Below are 20,301 nucleotides of genomic sequence, written 5' to 3'. Positions count from 1 at the left end.
GGTTTATATCATCAGTATCTCAGTCAGTACCAATCAATTATTTTTAAAGAGTAATGTCCCTTGGATATATTTATTTTATGGAAAATTATGTTGTTAGATTCTTATTTGTACAAATCTCGCAAGTATTTTATGAAACTTGCATTATAGGTTCATATATATATAAAATTTCCTTGACGAGTTCGTAAATCAGTGCAGAAGTATGATTTTAAAGATTAACATGATTGATTAATTAGTTACCCTGTTGATTTGGAAATACAATAAAATTACATATATCAGAGCTATCTATAATCATGCCAATGTAATAATGAAAAATAGAATATACGTTACCATGGTTACCTATCATAATATATAAAATAGGGAACCCATAGAAAACAAATTTATTAAGTTCAGTTCCGAGATAGACTGTTTTTTTGTGTGTCCGATGTTATTTTACACACTTAAAATCACGTCAGAAACATCCAATTGTGTTGAGATCACAACAATGTCTTCTTACATTATGTGACATACATCTGCATGCATGTTTATATCCACTTAAATGGGTATAGACATCTTACTAAGTTAGGGTTTAATGTGATGGAATAGTTTAAGAGACAAGGGATTCTTTTTGTGTTCAAATAAGAAAATTTTTACAGACTGACACACAGGATATCGAATATTTTTTTTTTTTAAACAATGCCCATTAATTGCATGAATGGCATTATGGCAAATATCTCTCCACAATGTACTAGTACCCAAACGTCTGACAAATATGAACATGTCTTCCCCATTTAGTTGAGTGCCCCAACCTTAATATAGTTCATCATAACAAATGGACAAATAATGGCTGTATTTACACCTCAAAAACTACTCTGAGTACAGACTAACCTATGCAGTTGAAAAATTTGGCATCCATAGATCTATAAAAGTTATAAATGTATTTTATGTTTCAGAAAGATCAAATCTTTTTTGGAATTTGATTGCAGAAATATTCATAACAGAGAATATATTGGGAAAAACCCTCAAATGAGAGGTAACCACTCAATGTAATGACTATCCCTTTAATGGGGGTACATTCCAAGTGATAACTTTGTTTGTTTGTAAAAAACACTATTTAAATCAATTCAAAAGATCTATGTATGGTCCCTCGTTTGGGGCTTGTTCCCAACCTACTGACATCTTAAAATTTCCTCTGAATACAGGCAAACCATAGTCCTATAATATATGCCTTATAATTTCCTTATGATTTTACATTTTTCTGCTGATATTTTCAGGTTACAGACTCGGAAGGACTTGCTGTCACTGCTTTTCCCACTGTCAAAATCATTGATGTTAATGAGAAACCAGTGTGTCACTATGTCAATGGAACCTATATTATTAACATTGATGCATCTGAAACTCCTGGTACTACCATTGGCAAGGTTAACTGTACTGACCCAGACACCGGTGATCAGACTAAATATGAGATAGATGGTACACAAGCAGTTTTAGGTATTATATTAATGTTAAATCTTAACCACCTATAAACCTCATTGACATAAAGTTGAAAGTTTTTGCCTCTGTAGATATTATATAGATAAATACATTTCATGCTGAGTTTGAATTAAATGTGAGCTAAATCTTATGGCCATGTTTAGTACAGTATGTTTATTTTGTTTGTAAGAATACCTACAGATATCAAAGTGAAAGACACTAAACAAATCAAATTATTCAAATATAAGTGTGAAGAAAAGATGGTGGAACAAAAAGTTATAAAGCTGACCGTACAAATATACATGCATGTACGTATATAAACCCCCCAATATTTTATGCCCATACTGTAGGCAACATGGGCATTATGAGCTACCCTTGACCTTCCATCTTCCCATCCTTTGATCATTCTATCCCTTATTTTTTTCACACTAACTTTAGTTTGCCTTAATTATGCAAATTTGTTTTATGAAACACGTACACAATGCTTAGAAGAACAACATGCAGACAGAATTTGGGAAGGAAGTCACTTATCACTACAGTTATGCCCCTTTTTAACTTGGAAAATTGAACATTCTTTTGTTTCCGCACTCTAACTTGAGTTTTAATGTTATCCAAATATTATGAAACTAATACACACTGCTAAGAACCACAACACTCAGACAAGAGTTCAAATTTAGGTAGTGATATATTCTGTCATTTTCACTGTTATAGAATTATGTCACTTTTTAACTTATAAAGTTGAAAAGGTTGAGGGGGGAGGGGGAGGCATTTGTATCTTTAGACAGATTCTTATTTTATCATGTTTATTTTGACTTGTTTACCAAAAAAAAGGAATTTAAGGAGACACTTTTATAAAAGTAGGGTAAGTCATGCTCTATAAAGTATTGAATGGCTTGATTTGGAGAACAAAGTGGTATGTAACATGTATTTACCAATGAGACAACTATCCACCAAAGTGTGGATGTAAGCAATTGAAGACATTAATTTATATTTTTTTTTGTGGTTTTAAGTGCTGCATTGGATAATGGAAAAACTTGATGAATATTTTTGAGAACCAAGATTTTGTTTATACATGTTGTAAAATTCTTTTCAGATACGTTTGATATAGGTCAATTTAGTGGTGACCTCAGATTACGTAAACAACCAGAGGCTGGCAAAAACTTGTTTGAGTTCAGTGTCAAGGTTACAGATAGGAGTGGACTGACAGCTAGTGTCAATATCAAAGTTTATTTCAGTTGTAAGTAATTGTTTTTGTATGGAATAATTGTGACAATTCAAAAAAAGACAAAATCATAAGATAAGACATAAAATGGATACCAGTAATTCCACCCATATTGGATAGTACATGTACATCAAATCAACCCTTTAAGTGCAGATTCCTCTTAGTATGACTTTCTTCTCTAGAAAAAAGAATTGTTTGGGTCAACTTTGGGAAACCTTTAAGTTTTAAGAGAAATATTCTGTGGACTAATTTTTTTGGGGGACATTTTGTTTTCTTTTTTACTACAATATGATTGTGATTTCCTCCTTGACATTTCATTTTTATGATGATTTTCATATCAAGATTATGACTATTATTAGGCAACATCTGTACATCATTTTGGGATGAAGGCTTTAATAAGAAACAAACTTTTGTTTTAATAACATAACTTGGTACTGGAATAAAAAAGTTATTTTGAAAAAATATTTTGACTTCTTTATTCCCATGTAGATATTTTTCAAATTCTTTATGAAAAACCATATATACCCTGTATCCAACAAAACACAAATGGTCAAAGTATAAACTACAATGAACTATTAAATATTCTTTTAAGACAATGATTATTTTTTTTCAGTTTATCCACCAAGATGTGGATCAGAGATTGAAGTTCAGAAGAATGAAGACAGTATAAATTGTGATACCATAATAACAGGTTGTGTTGATCCTCAAGGTGGAGTTGTTAATTATACTATTCAGGGATCATCAGCAGACGCAGGACTATTTAATGTCACAGGAACATATGATGGTAAACTTGTGGTCTGTCCTATTACCAGCTTGGTGGGAAAAGTTCGTACACTACAGGTATGATAAAATCAGAATTGCAGAAATATTCATAACAGAGAAGATATTTTCAATAAAATATCTGTATGTAAATTAAATTCCATCTCTAAGTTAGATCAGAATTATGGAATTTAACAAAATATTGAACCTATAAGTGTGGATGTTGCATGCATGAGTAGGTAACTTTAAAATTGTCAAACTCCAACATATGTCTACTTATACCGTATAGCGGGTCATTTTCGCGGGTGTAAAATTTCACGACTTTCATCGTATAAGGTATAGGAAATATTTTGGCGGTTATTATTTTGGCGGATTCAAAACTTTTATCAATACCTTTTATTTTGGCGATATTGTTCTATCCGCGAATATAAGCGAAAATTTACACCCTCAAAAAAATAACCCACTATACGGTATGACAAGTCTCAGATATTTATATACAATATCAATGACTAACACATTCTTTTAGGTTATGTTTTAAGTATTGACTAATTGTTTTAGAAATCATATTTCAAAAAATAGAAAAATAAACTTTATATCTTATATTTTAAACAGAAGTTGCAGATATTTTAACAATGTATTTAATGAATGCATTTGATTGATTGCTTTTCAGTTTGAAGTGTTTGCTGTAAATGAAGTAGGACAGACCCCAATACAGATGTCAATTATAGTGAGGGATGTTAACAGCAATCCATACTTTGTAAGGCTTCGTAACTTTACTGTATCAGAGAAGGCTTTCCCAGGTACAGTGATTGGAGTGGTAACAGCTGAAGACCAGGATACAGTCAATCAGTTCAAAACATTGCGATACTTTATTGGTAGGTTTAGTCAGACTAATAATCTAATAGTTTATAAAACTTAAATCTGACAAGTGCTCGTGAGAATGTACCGGGATAGAAATGCCCTTTTCTGTCAGGCGTCAAAAAGTCCTTTCCAGCTACCATTAGGGGCAAATTGTTTAAATTTTATTGTGTTTTGTCAAAACATTCTTGATGTGATTTACTTTTTATACTTTCTAGCACTATAATACACCTGTCAGTTTTCTTATGTCGTAAATTAACAGTTTTTTGTGACCACCAGCCGAAATACAAAGGCAATAACATGGATTTTTTTTTGTCTGTATAAACATCTATCTTTATCGCAAAGTTTAGAATGGACAGACATAATTAATGTCATACAAGAGGAATTTTGAGATAAATTTGTAACAGCAGTATTAAGAAATTTTGAGGGGGAAGTGTTTGAGTTGACTTCTAGTCAAGTATATTTCTATTTTCTCAGATGATGTACAGATTATATTTAACATTGACCAAAACAAAGGAGAGATCAGACTTGTACAGATTCCACTAAATGCCTCAAGTGTTCCTGAATTTCGCTTACAGTTAAGGGTGAGGTTACTCTTTATTTTAATGTACTCAATTACTCTTCTAAAGCTATCGCTCATAGTTTAAAGGCTCCCAGTCTAGTTCTGTTTAAATGTTTTATAATTTTTGTGTATTTACATGTATTAATTCAGTTAACATTTGATGTTAGGGTTCCTTATGTAAGTTATACTAGAAACAAGTGTCATGCACACTGAAATAATACATGTATCGATTACAATGTTATATTGTAAAATTCTGCCCAGAGTTGAAAATAAGAAATAAGACGTATGAGCCTAAAACCAAGTGAATTTAGCTTTCAGTTAAATTGAGAACAGAAATTGGGAATGTTTCAAAGAGACAACAACCCAACCAAAGATCACAAAACAGCTGAGGACCACCAATGAGTCTTCAATACATCTAGAAAATCCCACACCAGGAGACGTGCTTCAGATGGCCCCTAAATAAAAATGTGTACTAGTTCAGTGATAATGAACTAAAATTAAGGATCATACAAAACTAACAAAGTCTCATTTATTATTGTAAATATTATTAAAAAGAAATTATTGATTATCTTTTAGGTTAGAGATGATGGTGGCCTGTCTGACACCATCACTGTCTACATAACAGTTATTGATGAAAATGATCCACCAGTGTGTTTGAATCCATCTAATATTATACCTGCTAATGTTAATCTAACCACACCCGTTGGTGCAATTGTTACAAGCCTTATATGCTGGGACTATGACATGAAAGTCAAATATAGGACTATAATATACAACATTACAGGAGACAACGAAGGTAATTTTTTTCATTATTTAAAGGCATTGATCCAGTGCATTATAAATCATGGAAACATAAAGAAGTAGGAAAAAAAGTCCTAACTTTATAAAATACTTCATAACCCATCTTTTCCATTACTGCTATAGCCTCAGTAAAGTAAATATATTTTTGGTCAGGACTTAATATATTTTATAAGGCTATTAACTAAAACTTTTGTTGTAAAGTGTAGTTCTTGATTAAAATGCGTACAAATAAAATTTAGAATGGAAATGGTAAATGTGTCAAAGAGACAACAACCTGACAAAAGAGCAGAAAACAGCTGTAGGCCACTAATGGGTCTTCAATACAGCAAGAAAATCTTGCACCTGGATGCATGCTTCATCTGTCCTCCAAACAAAAATAGCATTAGTTCAGTGATAATGGATGTCATACTAAACTCAAAAATATATAAGTCGGGATTGAGATGCAAACAAACATTTTTTAGTGCATTTATTTACTTTAGCCAGGTTCAAAACCTTTGTCATAATAATTTTCATTCATATATATTAAAATCCTAAGATTAGTAAATTAATACTATGTTAAAAAACATTTTTTTTAAATTTTAGATGAAAATTATAAAAAAAAAAGTAAAATATTATATAAATTTTATAGTCCCTGCTTCATGTGTTTTCAGGGATATTTTCTGTCAATGGAAATGGACAAGTAATAGTTGCCAAACCAATACCACGAAATTCCAAAAGTTTTCGTTTCCAAGTTTATGTATCAGATCTTGTGATGTTTGAAACTGGTAACCTAACACAGAGAACAATACTTGATGTTTCTGTAGCAGTTAATAGTAAGTGAGCTGGTACCTGTTTATTGAATATTTGACAGTTATAAATACTGGTTCTCTCTTTGTGTATAAATGAAATACAATGAAGATTAATTTCACCTAAAGTTTTGCTTATAACTTTATTTTAATTGAAAGTTGAATCTTTCAAAGTTTATTTGATGGTTTGGTCCAGTAATATGTCATCAATTACTGGACCAAATGACTAATGAAAATGTAAGAATTTTCACATACTCATAATGTAAAAAACTGCTTTAAAAACATTGATTGGATCAATAACGCTTCAATAATTTCTGGACCAAAAGACCACTGAGCTCCTAAAAACCTTTGGAACCTCTGAGTTACTGATTACATACCTATGTTGAACTGTATTGTATGAGCACATGGTTTAATTTGTATTTCAAAGGCGACTAATAACTATGAATTTATTGGCTTTCAAACATAGAGCATTGAACATTCCTGATGAAGGTAAATCCAGAAAAGCATGAAATTTATAAAGTTTTTTCCTTTTTTTACAGCGAATTATCCACCACAATGTGAAAAGATAATAAGCAATTTGCAGATAGAAGAAACTAAGATTTTTGGTGATTGTATTGAGGAAATAATGTGTAATGATGTTACCCTGGGTGACATCACCATAGGAACCGTTACGGGAACAGGAAGCTCCTATTTCGAAGTTAAAAGTCGTACATCTAATACACAGGGCCAACTGCCACTGAATTTGTGTGTTAAAAACAGTATAAAGGACAGAATGGGGTCATATCGGGTACTTTTATTATATTTACAAATAACCACAGCTAAATTACTGGTCATTAGTTATACAAAGATATAGATTCTTTAATTACATCAAGTATGATATGTGAAAAACAGTTCCATATTTTTATGTATTCTAGTAAATGGTTTATTTTTAGCTCACCTGGCCCAAAGGGCCAAGTGAGCTTTTCTCATCACTTGGCGTCCGTCGTTCTGGCGTCGGCGTTGGCGTTAACTTTTTACATTCTGAACTTCTTCTAGAGAACCACTGAATGGAATGAAACCAAACATGCCATGAATGTTCCTTATGTGGTGCTGACTAAGTGTTGTTACTTTGTAGCCGATCCATCATCCAAGATGGCGGCCAGTGGGGTACTTAGTTTAACATAGAACCATATGGGAAATGCATACAAATGACTTCTTTTAGAGAACCACTGAACGGAATGAAACCAAACATGGCATGAATGTTCCTAATGAGGTGCTGACCAAGTGTTGTTACTTTGTAGCTGATCCATCATTCAAGATGGCCGCCAGAGAGGGACTTAGTTTAACACAGTACCCAATGGGAAATACATACAAGAGAACCATTGAAAGATGAAGTCAAACATAGCATGAATGTTCCTTATGACATGCTGACCAAGTGTTGCTACTTTGTAGCCGATCCATTATCCAAGATGGCTGCCAGCGGGGAGACTTAGTTTAACATAGGACCCTATTGGAAATACATACAAATGTCTTCTTTTAGAGAACAACTTAATTGAATGAAACCAAACATAGCATAATTATTCCTTTCTTAATGAGGTGCTGGCCAAGTGTTGTTACTTTGTAGCCAAATTTTATCTTTTTTTATTTGATTTCAAAAAGCCAAGTAGAATCAGGTGAGCGATACAGGCTCTTGAAAGCCTGTAGTTTAATATGTTGCTAAAAGAGCTACGAAAGCTAGATGGGTAATTGTGAATATAAAAATTGCTGTAAGAGGAAACATATTTTTAGATAGATTGGTCTTTTTGTGTGATTGCTTAGGAATTTTAATATTATCAAATAAAAGTTTATTTATTAATAATGCCAGATACAAATAGAACAAGAGATTCGACAAGTCTTTCAAGATAATTAATGTTAAGTTTAATTTTTTTTTTAGTTTAAACAATATTTTATTCAAATAAATTGAATTGGAATGGGCAACAGGCATAGCCTATGTATACCCTCTCCACAATAATTAATGTTAATGACCAATTAATGTTCTTAACCATTTTATATTACCTGACTCTCGTGAGTTGAAATATTACTAATGTAAAATATATTGAAAATGTTCAAGATAGCCTTTCTTTAACATGTTTAATATGAATGTTTTGTCAAAGTGAGAAATTCATGAAAAAATTAATCGCCTTAAAGAAGGCTAGAAAGGACTCAAAGCAAAAAAAAAGTATCAGAGAAAATAAGTTATTTTACAGTTTGTATAAAATATTTATAATTTTTGGTAATGAGGCTAAAAGATTACTTGTTGGCCATTCAGCATCTGTGATTAATGTAATTTCAGGTAGCAGTAACTGTGACAAACGGCTTAGGTACAACTTCAGTTATATGGAGTTTGGAGATTATTGATGTCAATGAACCCCCCTATTTTGTAAATACACCATATAGAGCATTGGTTCCTGAAACTGTTGGTATAGGAGTTGAAGTTTTAGGTGTAAGCTGGGCTGATCCTGATATCAGACAAGATTACAAAACTGTCACAGTCACATCTCAAGGTAATACAACAGGAAAATTATTTACCTTCACAATATGACATGTCTTATTATTTATAGGGAAAGTGGTAAAATTGTAAAATTTACTATCTGCCTTCATGAAACTTAAATGGCTGTCATTTGGCACAGATCTTATTCAAAAAGAATGAGTGATTATTTTATGAATAGACAAATGATTACATTTTTTTTAATATCTTATTTGTATTGCTTAATTGTTGTTGAGGGATTATTGTTAGAAGAAGGAAAACTGTATTTTTTTATTAGCTTAATTGTTCTGCATCCTTCATTTACATCTTTTAAAATTGTGGTCCAATTATATTCAGGACAACATAAAAAGTTCTTGAATTTTGATTTTCTGAAGAAGATGCCAAAGATTTTTTTTAAATAAGAAGAGGTGAACACCGTCTATTTTTTTCTTCATTAATGTATGTAAATTCATGCAAATGACACTTTTGTAAAAAAATGTTTTAGTTTCAGCATTCAATATAAAATCATACTTTATTTTCTCCATATTTTACTATTCATAGCAACTGGTATGTATGATGAAGCACAATACATTTATGGTTGAACTTTGCTAGTTTTTACCCAGCACAAATTGTTTGTACCAGTTTTTTTTCATAGTAAATTGTTTTATGCATATCAAAAGTTTTTGTAGAGCACTATTATGGTTTCTAAAACCAATTAGTTTTCCTTTTTTTGTTGTAGCACAAATTTAGTTTTATATCTTAGTATTTCTCTGCACAAATTGTTCATCAATATTGTTATGACTACTGAAGTGTCAATTTTTACACAGAAGGGACAATATTCCCCAATATTCATGCAATAACACTTTTATTGTATAGCAATATAATATTTGAAAGTCAAAATTGATTTAAACTGAGATTTTGTCGTTGATGACGTCATGAATTTGAAGATTTATTGCACTAATGCAATATTAGAATTTATTGCACACTAACATTTGGTTACTTTCTGTGGGAAATATTATATTGCTATGCAATAAAATGATTTATTGGGACACAAGTAGTGCCATTACAATATTTTCTGTGTTAAAAATGGTTCAATTTTAAAGTAAGTATTGTCAATACAGAAATTATTGTGATGTTTTTATAATTGCAATAATTGCGACAGTATCAGACTGGTCCTAATACACATTTTATTAATTTTCCTTCTTAAAGTTTTTGTAATTGCATTTTTTATATATTTTGTGTTTTTGGAAGAGGTCATGGAAAATCAAATATGCACACGTTAATTTCTGAATTTATAGTTTTTCAATTGAAAGGTAACAACATTTAATGGTTCGCAAATATCTAGCAAAAAAAATGATAAAACTGATGTGTTAGTATTATATGAAAATGTGAAACTTCAAATGCATCATTGTCAAAAAAAAATTCAGAAAGTTTTTGAAGTCTCCCAAAGTTAGATTATAAGCAACAAGTATCCCTGGTTGGAGTCCCATTGGACACTAACAAGATAAAGGGTTACTGTTTAATACAGGAATGCCTTTTGAATATCTTTAAAACAGACATAGCAAGATAAAATCTTTTCATTGGATACAATGCTTTTTTTTATTATTTAATATTAGGTAGACATATTTTATTTTTTTATTTTTAGCACAATCTCCATTGGATGCAGCAGAGAACATTAACTTTATAGCCAATTTTAATAAATACTATATAAGCAAAGCACAGAATGCAACAGTACAGAATTTCTATTGGTTTAAAGTTAAGGTAAATACAAATTATATTTTCAAAACATATTTTTTGTTTATGTTTAATACACAGATATGTTTATAAAAAAAAATTATACAAGGTATTTCCTACTATTATACATCTATATAGAAACATTCTAACACCTTGTTAAAGGTTGATCAGCAATATATTGCTAGGCAAAGCTTTTCCTCCTTACAACCAAACATACATGTTTTTTCTAATTTTCTCTTCTCAGTCAACACATCAAAATTAGTGTATTTTTCATCCTGAAGATGCTTCTTACCACTTAATGTGAGTCAAACAGTCAATGTATCATATCAGTATACTAGGCAATTTAGTTCAATGTATGCTTTTAAAAGGGGTGGACCGTAGTGAGGGTTGTCTCCCCTCCCCCCAAAAGTCTTTCTACTCATTTCATGTAAAAAGACAAATTTTGATAGTTTTAATTGTTTTGTATATTAAAAAGGAAAACCTGAGAGTTTAGTAAATCCTATATATTGTAAATTTATAATTGTTGAATTTCTGAATGAGTACTCAGTATTTCATAGTAAAAATCATTTCTTTATCAGAAGTTAACATACTCCAACATAAACAAAACCTTCAAAATGATGAATCAGTTGGATATTTTATATTTAGATGTAGAAGAGAGTGTGATGAAAGTTACTTACTCCCTTTCCACTCAGCTCAATATACCTTTAAATGAATAATGAGATGCACATCGTTTTAACGAAGATAATAAGTTTTGTGATTTTTACTCTGCAGGCAACAGACCTTGCTGGTTTATCATCAACAGCCAATGTGACCATTGAAATCATAGATGTAAATGAACGTCCAATCTGCCCACTGACCAATAGAATAATTAATATTGGACTACTAACAAATGTAGGGGAGGTTCTGGACAGTATGGAATGTTATGATACAGATAAAGACGATGATAACAGAAATCTAACTTACATTATTACACCACAGTCAGGTAAGAGTGTTAGTTTTCTCTTCTGATTTGTTTAACATTTGTCATTTAGGGGCCTTATATAGATGACTATGTGGTATGGGCTTTGCTCATTGTTGAAGGCCATAGGGTGACCTATAGTTGTTTATTTCTGTGTCATTTGGTCTGTTGTTGAGACTTGTCACATTGGCAATCAAACCACACCTTTTTTTATATGTTAAATAGTTGTCGATCTTTGGGCCCTTAAACCAGATGTTGAATTCTTGTTAATTTGAATATGATTTTACTTTGCATTTAAAATATAAATGACGCCTTATTATTGATCAATGAATTATATCTGTCAAAAAAGACTATATGAAATGAAATTAAATTTCATGTATGACCTGATTTTCTATTTACATTTCAGATAACTTTGGTGTTTCTAAGACCGGGGATATCACATTGACGTCACCATTACTAAGATGGAAGGACCGTTATGATTTATATATAATAGTATCTGATGCAGGAACGCCACCATTAACTAGAAATATTAATGTGGCTGTTAACATAAACAGTAAGTTGATAAGAATGTTGATTATTTATGATTGAGTTCCATCATTATCAAAAAGTGCTGATGTAGCTGATAAAATAGACAGAACAACCTTCAGAATGTTATTTAGCACTTATTATCATTTAGAAGATGCCCGCAAAATTGTGGTACAATTGTGCAAGTTGGGTCCAGAGGTTGGGTGCCTGTGTTTACACATAAAAGTGGGAGGATGACTTTGACACATTCAACGCCCATTTCATTTTTGGATAGTTCTGCACCTGAGTGAAAAGGATGGATGTTGTTTATTTTTATAAAATGATGCACTTGTAATACAAAACCTTATAGGCCTGTTTTTTCTATCGTTTTTCTTACTTTCACTTGTGTTTCGCTGGAAGTATGTCAACTGAGCATACACGAAAGCGTATAAGACACAGATCTATAATGGTCTCCAACCTGGGATGTTTTCTCAAATATTGGCCTATTCTGTGGAAAAAACGATAGTTTCATAGACAAATTTAGGAAGTAAAAACACTACATTTATACGTCATTTCATAAATATTTCAATCTTTGTTGGGTTTCAGAGGAGTTGCAGCTCAATGAAATTGGTCTCTTCCATTAGTATTATAGATTCTAATTCTGAACTAGGAAATACTATTCACCTATATAATCAAACGTTTTTCTTATAATTCTAATGAACCTGATAAGAGTTAAAATTATCTATTTTTTGATTGTTCGTGGGATACCAATTTTAACCAGATTTCATGGATACAGGTGAACCACAAAGGCCATAACGCCATAGAACAAATGCAAAGCCTACAAGATCAAATAAAATTTTAGCTTTAGTCCATGAAAATAGATGAATCCATAGTATATAGTATACCATATTTTTTATTTTGTATATAATGTGGCTACAATATTACTTAAATTTTATTGTTTTGCAGGACAGATCAGAGCAGAGTGTTCACCACTAGTGGATTATCCATCTATATGGGTAAAAGATGCTTGTGTAAAACTGAATATGAGTTGTACTGATCCTACTCTACCTGATACAACACATCTACAATACATCACATCAGGAAGCTTCTCACCACAAGCATTTACCCTTACAACAGTGTCCCAGGGTGTGTTTGAACTTTGTTATAAATTGCTTGGTGATAGCAATACTCAGGTAAGATTCAAAGACAGAACATAATATCATGAAGCTTCTCACCACAAGCATTTGCCCTTAATAGAGTGTCCCAGGGTGTATTTGAACTTTGTTATAAACTGCTTGGCGACAGCAATACCCAGGTAAGATTGATTAAAATAACTGTTCTTTTGGTTGGATGCTCTGTATCAGTTGATGTCCTAGTTTGATCATAACATGGTAAAACTTAAGACTTGGACAATTGGTATTTCCTGCTTCTTTGCTGAATACATTGCATTTGGAGTAAGATCAAAAGATTGTCTAATTAGGGTTTCCTAGCTATAAACATGAACAAGCACATTAAAGTGGGTCCCATTGGGGTCTAAGCGTGACGCGGGATTGCCGATTTTTCGTAAGCGTGATACGGGAAAGTCAAATTATTGTGCCGTGAAAACGGGAATTAAGGGCTAGCGGGACACGGGAAATTACAAAAAAATGAGAATTGCTTAGGTACATAGTATAAGCGGGATACGGGAATCTGACAAAACAGTAAGCGGGATCCGGGATCAGAACCCCCCAATGAGACCCCCATTAAAATCCATACCTCAGCTTGTTGGTCTAGTACAAGGCAGGGTTCTTATTTAAATCACATTTACATGTTTGCACTCTGATAGGCATTTAATATTTACGAGTAGATGTTAAGCACCAATGAAGCACTACCATCATAAGTTTTATAGACATTACACCAGTATTTTGCTACAGCTATAATTTGAATGCTGTCTGCTTGCAATTGTTTGGTTAGTTAAGAAGGTTAGACAACATACTCAGAGTTCATATTTTTTTATAACTTTACTCCCAGCTGAAGTTCAACCACAGATTCATAGATAAAGTTAACAGCCTTCCTAACAAGAAACTACATTGTTTTTTGGTATCTTAATTTTGCAGTTGATTGTGACTGTCAATAATGGTCTACTGGACTATGTTTACAACTTAGATCTTCAAGTCAAATACGCTGCATCTACTCCCGAGTTTACACAATCTAAATATGTAAAGGAAATCCCTGAGGATGCTGTTGTGGGTACATCTGTACTCCAGGTCAATGCTACAGCCAATGGAGGGGGCAACATCAGATATTCTATACAAGGTAAATAGAAACTGTAATTGTACATATTGATCATTCCACTGTCTATATCACCCTGCTCAGCTGCTTATTATGGCCTTGGCTTGTGACGTTGAATACATTGACCCAGCCTTATGGCCAATACATATCAGCGAAGTCATATTACATAATGTTTAAAAGGCTGTTGATAAGTTTGACCCAAACTAATCAAGTCATCTTCCGGTTTGCTGGCGAATAAAAAAAAACACTTCAAAAAGACGTAAATACAACCTGATAAATCTGTTATCAGGAAATCAGCATAATGATATTGTAAAATATCAGTTATTTGACACAATATGAAGGCTTTTTAAATTCGTTGATGCTGAGCAAACTAAACAAAAAGCTTCTTAGTGTGACAAATGCAGCTGATATTTTACAATATCAACATGCAGACAATCTATAATCTGTACATAAACTAAGGAAATGTAGTGTGATTGTCAATGAACATAACAAGATAAGGGGTATACATTAATGACATTTAAACCAACAACACAATAAATTCAAATTAAGAGGCTGACATATTTTAAAACATAAGAATAATATATCTGTACCATAGTTTTTCCTGATAGATGAATATGTACTTGATTAGGTGGCAAACAAACAGAAATTGAACCATATCAGTTTCTAGTAAAGTGAAATCCTTTATTCATGCTTGTATCACTGAGGCTTTGTATAACTTAACCTTTGCACTTTCTAGAAAGTTCAACAGAAAGAAAATCACTCCAAAATGTAATGATATAAAAAAACCAAAAGGGAGCTAACTCTTCCATCTGCAGATTAATTGATTTGCTTATATTTATCTCTTACATTGAAAGCATTAAAATTAATTTCCTTTTAATGAAAATCCTTTAGTAAAACAGATGTTATATATATTGGTAGATTCTCTTGAATTTATTTCAGTAGTACAAATGATGTTTTCAATGAATTCATATTTTCCTGGTTTTCTTTACAGGGACAGCATATCCTGGTGTGTTAGAAATAGTACCTGATACAGGAATTGTAAAAACTAATGCATCTTTAACAATATATGCTAACAAAGTCATTACCATACAAGTACAGGTAAGTTTTATGTCATCATCATAAAAGCAACATAACCTTACTGTATATAAACTGAAGTTGATACCATGTGATGCATTTTCAGATTCATCACTCAACAACTTTCTGTTTACTAAACACTTGAATCATTTTACAATATTAAAATTATCCACTTGCAGCAGGGGTATCATCAGTGAGCAGTATAGCTCACAGTTCACTTGTTTTACCTCAACTTTCTATGGATTACATTTTCTGTCAAATAATGAATGTTCATTTAAGAATTTAACATAACACTTTGTGTCAATAATCTTTTTCTCATCCTTTTCAGACAGTCGAAAAATTCTAGAATGTAATCTTATCATGGTAATTTTTCTAGGCATATGATCTATTGTCACAACTGAAGTCATCTGTTGATGTAGATATTAGAGTTAAAGATGTAAATGAACCACCTGAATGTAAGCTAGGACTTCCTGTTGTACCTGCAATTAGAGTGGACACTTCCATTGACACAATCATCCAGAATATAACCTGTACTGATCCTGATGTAAAGGCAGAAAATAGAGATCTTGACTATTCCATTTCGGGATTAGGTATGAATATTTTCTTTTTTATTGAAATGATTACGAAAATTTGTGATGTCCACAAATAATTTGAACTTAGATAATAATCTATCTATTTAAGGTATATTTCTGCTTAAAAATTCTAATTTTTTTAAGCTTTTCTTCTTATTATTTTTATAGAGTCAATGTGGAGTATTATATCAATGATATAGTATAAAGTAAATGATACAAAAATACCAGGAGACATATGGTGTCAAAAAAGATTGTTATTGAAACTCTCTCATAAAGGTTTTAAAGCCAGAAATGCTGAAAATGAAATTAACAGAGGTCATCAAAGATCTATCAGTAATACAATATCCCAAAGTAACAATAACATTCAGGATATAACTAAAGATGACAATGATGATGCATTATTTGTTTCAACTAAATATTTTTCTTTTCAGATGTACTGACATATTTTAAAACACAGAGTATAAGTCCTTATATGGTTAAGTTAGCCACAAAAGCATTGTTATCTGTTACCAAGGCCAAGTTTGATGTTGTTGTTACTGTAAAAGATGGTGGACAACCTCAGCAGACCATCACTTTGCCATTTGAGCTTCATGTTGACCGTAAGTAATAACACATATATTTTTCCTGAGACAAATGCAGAAACTATAAACATAAGACCCAAAAACAAATATATTTGATTCCACAGTAATATTTATGTTTTTTTTATACTTCACTAAGGGCATTATGTTTGTTGGTCTGTGCGTCTGTTCGTTCATCCACTTCAGATTAAAGTTTTTGTTGAAGTTGAAATTCAATAAACTTGAAACTTGGCACACATGTTTCCTATGATATTATCTTTTTAATTTTGATGCCAACTTAAAGTTTTGACCCAGATTTCATGGTCCACTGTGTGGGGCATCCATGAACAATGGACACATTCTTGTTTGGATTAAAGATCAGATTTAAGATGTGTTTTGGTGGTATATACAAGAAATACGATTTTGACAATGCTGGAAGATACTGAAGGTGAAAATAACAGTCTTGACATAGATTGGGTTTTGACAGAATAGCATGAAATTTTACCCATTGTTAGATAAATTTAGTAAACCTCGTTGTTTAGCTAATTTTGGAGCAGTATGCCACACCATGACTTGTTTATTCAATAAAGGCAATAATTTTTTGAAAAAAAATTACATATAAAAAAAACTTGAATATCTACAATATTGACAATGTTTTTTTTTAAAAAGTATATACATATCTCCTCTACCAACTTCATTTTAGGGGTTAAAAAAATGTGAACTATACACATCTAAAGATGGTTATAGAACTTATATTGTTTATTAAAGAATGAATCTTTTTGCCTCGTTTTAGGATTTCTATCAGATAAGCATTTAAAATGAGATTTCTCAATAATTCATGTAGGATTTAGAAAAATATCTATGAAAAGGAACTATTTAAAGAAAGTTTATCCTTTCAGTGACTCCACCTGTTCCTACACTAGAAGTGTCTCCAGTAAACATGACAGCCATTAAAGTTAAATGGTTATACCAAAGACAGGATTTCTACACAGTTACAAACAAGTTTACTTTAAAAATCAATACCATAGTGATGAATTTACCTGTGAACAAGGACCAGACCCAGAGTTATGTAATTAATCTTGATCCAGATACAGTTTACAATGTTAAGTTGGAGGCTGACACCAACTATGGAACTGTTATTACTCCTGTGGTATCTGTGAAAACACCAGGTAAGTGGAGATCATTTGTTTGTTGAAATAATAAAGACACAATGTGTAAGGGGAGATAATTTGTAGAAATGAAGACTCAATGTGTGAGGGGAGATACTTTGTTCATGGAAATGAAGACACAATGTGTGAGGGGAGATAATTTGTTCTTGGAAATGAAGACACAATGTGTGAAGATAATTTATTTGTAGAAATGAAGACACAATGTGTAAGGGGAGATAATTTGTTCATTGAAATGAAGACCCAATATGTGAGGGGAGATAATTTGTTCATGGAATTAAAGACATAATGTGTGAGGGGAGATAATTTGTTCATGGAAATGAAGACACAATGTGTGAGGGGAGATAGATAGTTTGTTCATGGAAACGAAGACACAATGTGTGAGGAGAGATAACTTGTTCATGGGAATGAAGCCACAATGTGTGAGGGGAGATCATTTGTTCATGGAAATGAAGACACAATGTGTGAGGGGAGATAATTTGTTTGTAGAAATGAAGACACAATGTGCAAGGGGAGATAATTTGTTCATGGAAATGAAGACACAATGTGTGAAAAGATATAACTTGTTTATGGAAATGAAGACATAATGTGTGAGGGGAGATAATTTGTTTGTAGAAATGAAGACACAATGTGTAAGGGAGATAATTTGTTCATGGAAATGAAGACACAATGTGTGAGGAAAGATAATTTTTCATGGAAATGAAGACACAATGTGTCGATGAGATAAGTTTATTACAGAAGTGAAGAAACGATGTGTTAAATTACTTATAAATGAGTATACCTAAACAGAGGAATTTTGTTTATCTCTCTTTACAAATTCATAAATATTGTAGTCAAGAAGAAAAAAGTTTATATTTTAATTGCAAGTTTGAAAATCCAAGCTGCAAATTTTGAATTTTATCACAAGGATAAGCAAATAGTGTAGTAACTGAATTTTTTGTAAATACTGCTTCCCATAAAAATAAGGGAAAATAATACTTCATTCGTTAAATTACACACACTAAAAAAGGAAATTATTTATTTGATGCGGATCTAAAGAAATACATTAAATTTTATAATGTTGGCTTATTGTGGTAAATCAGTGATATCAATCAACTTAAGTGAAGTATATAACCTGTTTATTTCAGCTGTACCTGTACTGTCAACTTTCGTTGCATCAATCAAGATTACAGATGATAATTTCGATTCTCAGTTACTGGATACACAATCATACAGATATGTTACTTTGTCTGAAAGAGTCACAACCAATGTAAGATTTCATTATTAGATTTTGTTTCCAATTAAGGGGGTAGACCTTGGTTCAGGGAGATAACTCTTTAAATCAGTTAAGCATTTGTAAAAGTCCAGTTCATCAATGTATTTTAAGCATTTACCTGAAACAGATTGAAAATAATCTATGTAACCTAGAAGCTTAGAATATATTTTTAAAAATGGTTGACACAAACGTACTGATGATTTTAAGAGTTATTTCCCTTAACCTAGGTCTACCTCCTTAAGGAAGTACACCACTAATTAATGGCCCCATTGCTTTCTATGTTAAATTCCTCAATTTCGAGTGCTCACAGCTCTTTTATCTTAAGTTCAAATAAAGTGACAATCATTGCATGTCAAAGCAACACCTTCTGGTGTCCTGTACTGAAAAAATCAACGTACCTTACATTGCATATAAGAAAGAACTGGTTCCCGGAACTTCGGATGTACCAAAACAGGTACTTCCGATCTGACAAAAAGGCAAAATGTACCTTCCTTTTTAAATTTCATGCCATTTTTTTATTATTCAAATTTATCAGTCAAAAATTGTTCTGCAATGATCACCAGTCATGCAGCTTTCATTTGATACCAAAATTGATAAAATATTCTAAATATATTGAAAGTTATGTCCATGCGTAGGAACTATTTTGTGTTAAATATGTACTACTTTCTGGTATGTGCTTTCTGGCCGGGCCTGAATTAGTGGTGTTACACCTTAAGTGAAAGATTTTAACTCATTTTTTTTGTTTTGCAAAACATCAATGTTTTATCATTTTCATATTGTAAATTCCTTTACAGATGATCTGTTAGCAATACTGGTTAAAAAAAAATAATTTACAATCTTGTTTAAGAAACAGATTTATTTAATATTTTGTTTGTATGTTTAATTTAAGAAATAATTGATGCAAGCTATACTTTATTGTAGTTTTAACATGGCTAGGCATACTATTCATGATTATTTTTGCCCGAGCGATAGTGAGGGCTAGAATAACATGAATATAATGCCTACCCATGTTAAAACTACAATAAAGTAAAGCTTGCATCCATTATTTCGATTCTGATTAGATTAATTAAGGGTATTTCTATTTCCGATGTATATAAGTGTAGAACGTTTGTATAGGCTCTTCCATGAACCTCCCTTTTTTTGTATGTAAACAAGCAAACGACTGGCGATGTGATTTTTCAGTGAAAAGAGTTTAAATGAACAACGAGCATGAACGGTTGTCATATCTAGGTCAAATATGTCAATTTCCAATTGCAACACATTCCAGTCATAACAAATGAATTAGTAAA

General features: G+C 31.8%; 1 protein-coding gene across 1 annotated transcript in view; it reads left to right on the top strand.

The window, feature by feature from the left end:
* LOC139492722 (uncharacterized) overlaps window positions 1-20,301 on the top strand; it is a 108,939-nt gene that overhangs the window by 56,944 nt on the left and 31,694 nt on the right. Inside the window, exons 12-30 of the mRNA XM_071280875.1 lie at window positions 1,251-1,467; window positions 2,543-2,686; window positions 3,285-3,511; window positions 4,101-4,305; window positions 4,766-4,872; window positions 5,427-5,646; window positions 6,302-6,463; window positions 6,976-7,223; window positions 8,748-8,958; window positions 10,567-10,682; window positions 11,427-11,637; window positions 12,020-12,166; window positions 13,084-13,310; window positions 14,214-14,412; window positions 15,380-15,486; window positions 15,839-16,052; window positions 16,466-16,633; window positions 17,491-17,760; window positions 18,885-19,006. Coding sequence (XP_071136976.1) covers window positions 1,251-1,467; window positions 2,543-2,686; window positions 3,285-3,511; window positions 4,101-4,305; window positions 4,766-4,872; window positions 5,427-5,646; window positions 6,302-6,463; window positions 6,976-7,223; window positions 8,748-8,958; window positions 10,567-10,682; window positions 11,427-11,637; window positions 12,020-12,166; window positions 13,084-13,310; window positions 14,214-14,412; window positions 15,380-15,486; window positions 15,839-16,052; window positions 16,466-16,633; window positions 17,491-17,760; window positions 18,885-19,006 — 3,522 coding nt within the window. The remainder of the gene's footprint in view (window positions 1-1,250; window positions 1,468-2,542; window positions 2,687-3,284; window positions 3,512-4,100; window positions 4,306-4,765; window positions 4,873-5,426; window positions 5,647-6,301; window positions 6,464-6,975; window positions 7,224-8,747; window positions 8,959-10,566; window positions 10,683-11,426; window positions 11,638-12,019; window positions 12,167-13,083; window positions 13,311-14,213; window positions 14,413-15,379; window positions 15,487-15,838; window positions 16,053-16,465; window positions 16,634-17,490; window positions 17,761-18,884; window positions 19,007-20,301) is intronic.

This window comes from Mytilus edulis, chromosome 10, assembly GCF_963676685.1.
Source record: "Mytilus edulis chromosome 10, xbMytEdul2.2, whole genome shotgun sequence".
Lineage (NCBI taxonomy): Eukaryota > Metazoa > Mollusca > Bivalvia > Mytilida > Mytilidae > Mytilus > Mytilus edulis.
The sequence above is the reverse complement of the archived record's forward strand: the minus strand, read 5'-3'. Positions and strand labels throughout refer to the sequence as shown.